Raw genomic sequence first — 9669 nt, forward strand, 5'->3', positions numbered from 1 at the left:
CTAAAAAAATTATTTAGAGTTTGCGGCTATTAAATTTTATTTTTGTCAATCGTTATGTTTAAATGATATAGTTTTTCTACTATTTGAAACACTAATAATATATGTTTTAAACGACAAAATCTGTTGATATGCAATACATATACTTTTTCTGATTAATTTTTTTTATAATTTTTTTTAATTCAATTAATAGTTCAATACTGTTACAAAAATATCATAACTGATCAATTACATAAAGTAAATAATTTTTGAAGTAGACAATTAAAAAATTAAAAACCATCTAGAACAAGCATTTGAAGCTACAAAAACGGCTCCCATGTTGTCACTTTCGCTTACTCGGAACCCCCATCTGGAACAGGACACATGGTGATCGGTAAATATTAGTCTTCCATGATCGTTGTCGATCATCATTCCATCGCGACGATACGAAATCCGTTCAACTTCTTAGCAATCACTGTTATTACGCTTTGACTGAACGATTTGATCCGTCCGTATAAAGTATGTGAAAAACAGAGCAATCCATTGTTTAATTCTGCCATTAAATTCGTAACCTCTTTTTATTCTTCATTTCCCGTCTGTTGCCTCGCCGTGCACATTCACCGATCGCACCGGTTGCACTTAAAAAGGAAACACACTACATCAATTTAAAAAATTTACCCTTCTTTCTACATCAGAAAGTCCAGATGATTCGTGGCTCTTTTATATGCGCAGGGATGTTGGGTTAGAAAAGTTTTTGAATTTTCTATTTCTTGTCGATATTCCCATGTGCGTGTTTGATTTTCATGGCATGGGCCAGGATTACTTCCCTAAAAAGTGTGCATGTTTGCAATGTGAGTGTTGGATCCGATTTTGTAATGTGCGGGGGACGTGTGAAGTGAAGCACACAAGGTGTTTGTGAAATTGTCTCAGAGAACAAATCTGCATTTTTTTTTCTCATCTCTGGCAAAATGCAGTTGAGGATAGTGGCAATGGAGGAAGGGAAAGCACCCACCATCAACTCAATCAGAGTAACAAATCAATCCAGGTGTTTCCCTATGAGATTACTAGGATTCATGTTATTGTTTATAGGTATTTGCATTGGCTTTTCAATCATAAATATGTTCAAGATCCGATATCTAGGCACTCAGAATATAATTTCAGGAGCACAGACCTTAATACAGTCTTGTTTTCAAGAATCCAATAGTTTACAGAACTGGATTGAGCCTCCATCAACTTATATGCACACATTGGATGATAGTGAGCTATTCTGGAGAGCTTCATTTGTTCCTCAGATCAAAGACTACCCTTTTAAAAGATCTCCAAAGATTGCATTCATGTTCTTGACAAGAGGACCTTTACCATTGGCACCACTATGGGAGAGGTTTTTCAAAGGGAATGAAGAATTTTATACCATTTATGTCCACACAATGCCTTCATATCGTGCAAACTTTTCAACCTCTTCAGTCTTCTATCAGAAACAAGTTCCTAGTCAGGTTAGCCACCATTATCTTCCTTCTTTCTTGATCATCTGTGGTTTTCCAACATTTTGTTGGGAAAATGGTCTCAAAGATTCCCCACAACCTACCCCAATCAAATATACTTTGAGTATTAGATTCTTTCTTTATTCTCTTGTTTAGAGCATAGAAAAAAATATTCATTTTCTTACTTTTTTATGTAGGTGGTGGAATGGGGAATGATGAGTATGTGTGATGCAGAAAGAAGACTTCTAGCCAATGCATTGTTAGACATCTCAAACGAGTGGTTTGTTCTATTATCAGAAGCCTGCATTCCTCTTCAGAAATTCAGCATTATCTATCACTACATATCAAGATCTAGATTCAGTTTCATGGGTGCATTTGATGAGCCTGGGCCTTATGGTAGGGGCAGATATGATGATAAAATGTTACCTGAGGTCAACATTGACCAATGGCGAAAAGGGTCTCAATGGTTTGAATCTAATAGGAAACTAGCAGTTGATATCATAAAAGATCTCAAATATTATCCCAAATTCGAGCAGTTTTGCACACCAGATTGTTATGTTGATGAACATTATTTCCCAACAATGCTGACTATTGAGAGTCCATATTTATTGGCGAATAGGACACTTACATATGTTGACTGGTCAAGGGGTGGTGCTCATCCTGCTACTTTTGGGAAGAATGATGTGACATTGGAATTTTTCAGGAAAATTCAGCAACACCATACATGTGTTTATAATAACCAGCCAACTTCAGTTTGCTTCCTTTTTGCAAGAAAGTTTGCTCCTAATGCTCTGGATATACTACTGCAGAACTCTGCACAGTTTTTTGGCTACTGATTTCAGGTTATTTCTCATCTTTATTTCAATAAGTAGATCACTAATGGCAGCATGGATCATGGTTTTATCATTTATGATTGGGTGGGTGTTTGGTGTGCATTTTTGAAGCAGAATTAGATGTTCAAAGCTAGGGACAGTTAGGTAATCTTACATTTGTTCTGATTATCTGTTTTCTTATAGCAACTCCTAAATTGATTGTTCGAATCTGGTTATTTTGATTAGAAACTCAGAATCCTCATCAGTTTAGGCAAAGAATTTGTTCATTATTCTGACTTCAAATCATGATAATCAGTTTTAAGAGCTTGTAACTCTTTGCATGAAAGTCAGTTTACAGCACTTCAATTGCATACCAAATGGGATATGTTGTTCACAGCAAAGAAGCATTAAAGTATATACTTAAATGGGTCATGGTTGATCTAGTAGTATGATATGGTGTTGGGATGTTTTCAAAGTATTTTTGTGATTTAAAGTAGAATCAGATATTTAAAGTATATACTTAAATGTTACATCGACCTCAAGAACCCATTTTCTTAGGTTACCCCCTATCACACAACATCTTCTATCTCCTCTAAGTTTACATATCACAACTTATATCAATTACACTCTCTAGCTCATGCCCCTTTCCACTCTTGGTAGTCTCTTGCAATGCCCACTCTTCTTTTACCTAAGACCTCTGTCATTTCCAATAACTTCACACTCAAAGACCCTACACTTTGGGGTACATAATTGTAACTTAGAATCCTCCACACCCTTAAAAAATATCCTACAACGCTTTAAAAGCATGGCAAATGAGAGAATTTTATTCACAATGAAGAAGCATAAAAGTATGTTTAAATGGATAAATAGTTTATGACATCAATTATAAACAAATTTGATGACCATAATAGTATACCCTTATGTGATAAACTGTAAACGTTCTTTAAAATGATACAACAATGGCACATGAACCAAACTAGTCCTCAAGAAAAACAATACATGAAGAAAAAAAAAAGATATTTACAATTCATCATGAGTTTCTGAAGTTTGAACATCAATGAGGTAGTTAGCAACTAAAGAAGCATGCATTGCAGCACCAAACGGAAGTATATCTTCATTAATTTCAAAAAATGGAGAATGAACAGATACAGGATTTTTATTCGATTCACTCTTCATTCCAAGAAAGTAGAAATAACCAGGTATCACCTCTTGGTAACACGAAAAATCCTCTGATCCCATTAATGGTAACATACTTTTAACATTAGAAGCTCCAACAACATCCCCTGCAACTTTTACAAAGTGCTTATGCAATCCTTCATCATTTATGGTAGCAGGAAAAAAAGGTTTGTCTTTTGAAGAGAACTCAACACTCGCATTGCACCTTTGTACTGTTGCTTGCCCTATAATAACCTGTTTTTTTTAAGAAAGAAATAAATTAGCTTCATTTTTATAAATATGTACATGCATTTATATTTTATTTCATCAAAAACCTTTACCTCCTCGATCCGCTGCTTGAGATGCATGAAACTTTCTTTAGAAAAAGCTCGAAAGGTGCCACCAATGGTGACTGAATCTGGAATAACATTGAAAGCACCACCACCTTGGAACTTAGCAACTGTAACTACCTGCAAAAAAATAGCATTTTACTTTTGATTTTTCTTTTCTTATTAAGACATTAAGTACATTGCTATTTCTTGATTTGATGATGAGGATAACAAGTTTTTAGCTTACTTGAGAATCAAGAGGATCGGCTTCTCGTGAGACCAGATGTTGTAAACTAACAACAACATTTGAAGCTGCTAAAATAGGATCTATTGAATGTTGTGGAATGGCTGCATGACCTCCTTTTCCAGTTATCACAGCTTCAAAGAAGCCACTTCCAGCCAAAAGGGTACCTGATTTAGAGGACACTTCACCTAAAGGTAACCCTGGAGATACATGTAGACCAAATATTGCTTTCACATTTTCTAGAACTCCGCTGTCTATTACCCGTATTGCCCCTCCACCCCCTTCCTCTGCTGGTTGGAAAACAAGAACCACTGTCCCCTGATTATTTAAAAAAAAAAAAAAACCAATTTTAAGGGTTGGATGCAAGAAATAGCAATGTGCTTTCATTGATTCGTGTATTATTAGAGCATTGTGCTTTGAAAAATACACCTCAATTACAGCAGTGTCATCCAAATACAAACAATTTTTTGAGCAATTTTATGTCCTAATAACAAAGAAGTTGAAATTGTACTTTTATTTTTTCAAAGTACAATGTGATAAAAGGAAGAAATGAAAGCAGGATGCTATAATGAAGGGATCAATGAAAGTATGTTGCATTTAAGGCTAAAAAAACTGAATTAACAAACCTTCAAAAGATGGCTATGATCTTTTAGAATCTTAGCTGCACCAAGAAGCATAGTGACATGAGCATCATGGCCACAAGCATGCATCTTTCCAGAAACTTTACTCTTGTGTTCCCATTCCACCATTTCCTAATCTCAAAATCAAAGTCAAACGTACAATAATTAAGTTTCTATCAAAAGTCAACAGATTTCCCATAACAATCTTAGACTAGTAATCAAAACTGTATAGCTGTTGTTTCAGTCAAGATGAAAAAGGTCAAACATACAGCAAGAGTCCAAGTTTGTATCAAAAAGTCAACGAGGTTACCTTAATTATCTGTACTAGCAATAAACACAAACACAACAAACTAGTAATAAAGAAGCATAAGATTTAAATGAATAAAACCTGCATGAGAAGAGCATCCATATCTGCCCTGATAGCAACAAAAGGAGGTTCACCGGAGCCTATATAACCGATAACGCCGGTAACTGCAACTGGATACTTATAATCAATACCCAATTTATCTAACTCGTCTCTGATAATTTTACTGGTTTCAAACTCTTCGTAACCTAATTCAGGATTCTCGTGTATCCTTCTCCTAATCCCCACCATCCAATCGAAAACCTCATCTTCTTTAGCAAGTTTGAGAAATTGTTTCGAAATATCAGAAACCCCAATCGAGATTTGGGGTTTGAATATGGAAAAAATCAAAATTACAGAAATCCATTTGGGTAAATCCATGTTTTGCTATGAAGATGGGTGCATTAGTTGATGAAAAGGAATACGACGACACGAAAGAGTGTAAAAAAAGGATATAAAAGAAACAGTCGGCGAGTGAAAATTGGGATGAGGGAAGTGAGTTTGGGTACGGCTCCGACGGCTATTAAATATCTCATTTTGGCCACGAGGAATCGCTTTTCGAGGTTAGTACATGTGCGTTTACGGAAATACCACGTGGGCTATTCACTTTTTTATTATTATTTAGATACTTATTTTAACAAAAAAAAAATAATAATAATGTAAATTTAGCCATTTTAAGTGTTTTTTTAAATACAGGGACACTATAAAATACTAAAATGGAAAACTACCTTACTTGATGGTTTTTGCGAAATGATCAAAACAATTTCTGTTTCTTTGCATTTCGAAATGTTCATCATCCTGGGAAATATTATTATCCCTTGTGAAATATGTTACTGACCAGTTTATGTTTTTTTGCCAGAAAAAAAATCTTTTACACGTAAATTAGCATAATCTTTGACACTACTAAATGTTCTTGGCCCCTGATTAAAAGTCTTTACATTTCTCACGGCGATAGACATTTCGTAGGACATTTTCATCATGAAATGATGACTTTTTAGCATGGCCCTTTCAGTAGGACTCTTACAAAAGAAAGTCTTACATTTTGAATTGTAATTATTGTTACTTTTTAACACGGGTTTCACAATGAAATACCAATAAAGTACGTAAGTATTTTTCACACTTTTATGGTTAAAAACATTTAACCCCACATAATGGATGTCGCATTTTATGAGAAAAAAGTAAATGAGATTAAACTAGGAATTATCGATGCATCAGTGTATAAAGTACTCCTTTGTCACATAGCATATTAATTCATTTATGTTAGCATTAAGTCAATTTAAGCACAAATCAAAATAAATTTAGTAACGGGACACAATTGCAAAAATGGTCCCTTTGGTTGTTAAAGACATGTGGTTGTAGTCCAAAAAAATTTGGTGGTGCATCAGTGGTCCAATTTTAAATATATTATGTGGTTTTGGTTCCTCTTATTGATATTTTTGTGTGATTATGGTTCACACCCCGCCTAAAATGACTAATATGCCCCTAAAAATATTTTTTAATTTCTTTTTATGTATTTTTCTTAAGATTTCTTATTCTTTTAATTAAATAAACCAAAAAAATCCCAAGATCCCACCTAAGTCGTCATCCCCAGTCTCCACCCCTATCCCTCTCTCGATCTTCCTTCTTTACTGGCTAGACCTAACCTCCACCGTTGGCCTTGCCTCCAACAACGACAACAGCTCCACCTCCCATCGCCTCTCTCTAAGTTGAAATTTTCTCAGCCCCACCTTCCACCGCCTCTCTCTAATATGAAAATTTCGCAGTCCCACCTCCCACTGCCTAAACTAAAAGTTTCTCACCCCACCTTCCACCGGCCACTGGCGAACTACTCCCTTCCGTCGCCACCAACAGTATCGAAGAAGGGCAGTGACGGCGTAGTGGAGATCGGAATTAGGGTTTGCACACATTTTTGTTAGATATGTTCGCCGCAGTAAGACTAAGCAACGACGAAGTCTGAGAGGAATTTGACAATTGTGGTCGTCTTCGCTTGCCTTCTCCATCGCCACCTACACCACTTTCCTTTGTATGCATTCTTCGTTTCCACCTCTGATTGCCTTCAACCGTTGAAACGACAATTGTCGTCCTCCACAAATGATTGGCAAAAAAGCTTAAAATCGACACACACACACACACACACATGTAATCCATGGCAAAAACTCTTGAAATCAACACACACTAAATTAGGAATGATAGAAAACAAGGTTTGTGGTGATTCGGTTGGAATATAGGCGGACACAGGTGGTTGTGATGTAGGTGTTCACCATTTTTGTTTTGCAAACCGTAGCATCGATATGCAAACTCTGGCTTCGACGTCGACTCTGTTTGGAAAACCATATCTCCGATGGAGGGTAGGCTAATTCTAGTTGTTTCTTGGTTTCGTTGTCTAGATCCAACCATGGGAGGGAGGTAGTGGTTGAATTGAATTACAGGAGGGGGAAGAAGTGGTAGAAGGGGATCGTAAGAGAGAGAGGGGATGACCTCTTTTTTATTTTTATTTAATTAAAAGTAGTAAAATGAATATAATGTAATTAAAAAACCAAATATAAGGGGGTATAATAGTCTTTTCATGTTGATAGGGACCAAAAACAATAAAAAAAAGTCTAATTTTGGACTAGTAATGCACCACTAAAACTTTTTAGACCAAACCTACAAAATTTTACCTACCAGTACTATTTTTGCAATTTTGTCTATTAATGAAATTATTTAAAGAGAATATTTTAGGCTGATTTATTTTGAGTAAGAAGATGTCAATTTAATTTAATTTAATCAATTTAATTTAATTTAATCAAATCAAACCTCTTATAATTAAAGAAAACCAATCTCAAATCAAAATAAGGTTTTAATGAACGAACTAAAGATAAGTATTAATCAATACCAAATTATCAATGGCTTAATAACTCACACTAAAAAAATAAAATAGATAAATATGATATTTTGAAAGCTTATAAATAATATATATGATGAGAAATTAAATATAATCATATATATATATATATATATATATATATATATATATATATATATATATATATATATATCCTTCTATCCATCTTAAGACTATGTTTGGCAGACTAGCTGAAAAGCTAACTGATAACTGAAAAGTTGGTTGCTAGCTTATAAGTTAGTGGATAAAAAATAACGTTTGGTAAAAATTAGATGATAAGCTAGCAAAAAGATATAAAATAACATTTAGAAGAATACGTTTTTTGTAATTAATTAAGGGTATATTGGGAAAAAAATTTAAAAAGCTACTTAAAGTAGCTTTCTAAAAAGCTAGCATATCAGCTACTTTTTGGCTTGCTAAACATGACAATTTAAAAAAGCTCGAAAAATAAGCTAACTTATCAGCTAGTTGTGGCGTGCCAAACACAGCCTAAATGATGACATGTGTCATATTTAATAAAAATAATAATATTTTAATATACTTGTGTGACATGTCATCATTTAAGATGGACATAATGATATGTAGAAAGGAATAAAGAAGGATATTTAATTTCTCAAATTAGATATTAGGTTGGAAAAATATAATATTTTGTTATTTATTACATAAATATATAAATTTATCCTTAACTTTTATAGGCATTTAAGATGTAATTAAACAAATATGTTTCTTTTAAAATTTATTTCAAATCAAACGGTTCAAAATGATCTTCAAAACGAACAATAAAGTTATTTGCTAACATACCTTTAATAATTTATGGCATCATGTATTCATATTTCATACTTCAGCTTTATCGATAATTCTAAACATAATAAAATTGTATGGATATTCATGCATTGAGTCGTTATTGCCACCACCCTAATGGCCTCGTATAGTTTACTAGCGGGGTCGACGACATGAGTGGACACATTATTGGCATTTCAAAGCCAACTTCCATAGGGCATGAAACCGTATTACTCGAAGAGATGGCTTTGGATGCTGTGTTGCTTGATCGTGTTTTCAAAGAACCTATCACGACCGTCAAAAGTATCCCTCATAGTTGTCGTATGACTTTCTCCCAAGCGCTGCAAACAGCTCTTAACAAGGTGATCGCTCACCCCGAATCTGTTGAATCATGGGTTAGGCTGTTGTTGCTCCCCCGATGTACTTTGCAGGTGTTTAGGCCTACGAACATACAAGAACGTAGGTCTGGGAACAGGAAATCGTCCCAAAATCGTTGTATATTGAATTCTTTAGCTACATAGGGGAAAGAGAGCGGTATTGTCACATTAATTGAAAATATGTTTGACAATGCAAGTCTTGGCTCATCGGGCCAAAGCGTTGATCAGTTACGGGATGGCAGAACGAAGGGCAACACCAACATTTGACAATGTCTTCGTAAGGTTGCTGATGAGCATTTTACAGCAGCAGTGAAAGTGTTGTGCTCCTCGGGTGTTGCTTCACATGACATGGACACTATCAAAGCATTAGAGGCTAAACATCCATACAAGCCACCCCCATCCATGCCGAGCACCATTTATTCTGAGCCTCCCCTTATAGCAGATATTGATAATGTCCTTGGTTGTATTAAATCATTTCATAAAGGAACTTCTTGCGGGAGAGACGGTTTGAGAGCTCAACATATTTTGGATGCTCTATGTGGGGAAGGATCTGTTATAGCCACAGATCTCCTACATGCCATCACCGTAGTGGTTAACCTATGGTTAAGGGGAAGATGTGCATCATGTCTGGCGGAATTTGTGGCGTCTGCACCTCTTACTCCGCTTCT

General features: G+C 35.1%; 2 protein-coding genes across 2 annotated transcripts; one reads left to right on the forward strand and one right to left on the reverse strand.

Moving 5' to 3' along the window:
- The first annotated feature begins 288 nt into the window (after positions 1-288).
- Positions 289-2629, forward strand: LOC145054472 (glycosyltransferase BC10-like). The gene is made up of 2 exons (XM_079002676.1): positions 289-1469; positions 1655-2629. Exons 1-2 carry the CDS (start codon positions 945-947, stop codon positions 2291-2293), a joined length of 1164 nt encoding a protein of 387 aa, XP_078858802.1. The 5' UTR covers positions 289-944; the 3' UTR covers positions 2294-2629.
- A 473-nt stretch (positions 2630-3102) lies between these two features.
- Positions 3103-5468, reverse strand: LOC145054471 (IAA-amino acid hydrolase ILR1-like 4). The gene is made up of 5 exons (XM_079002675.1): positions 5006-5468; positions 4624-4749; positions 4001-4315; positions 3766-3894; positions 3103-3679 (listed from the first exon to the last, which is right to left on the reverse strand). Exons 1-5 carry the CDS (start codon positions 5339-5341, stop codon positions 3290-3292), a joined length of 1296 nt encoding a protein of 431 aa, XP_078858801.1. The 5' UTR covers positions 5342-5468; the 3' UTR covers positions 3103-3289.
- Positions 5469-9669: the final 4201 nt, after the last annotated feature.

Source organism: Lactuca serriola, chromosome 5, assembly GCF_051521515.1.
Source record: "Lactuca serriola cultivar US96UC23 chromosome 5, Lser_US96UC23_V15, whole genome shotgun sequence".
NCBI lineage: Eukaryota > Viridiplantae > Streptophyta > Magnoliopsida > Asterales > Asteraceae > Lactuca > Lactuca serriola.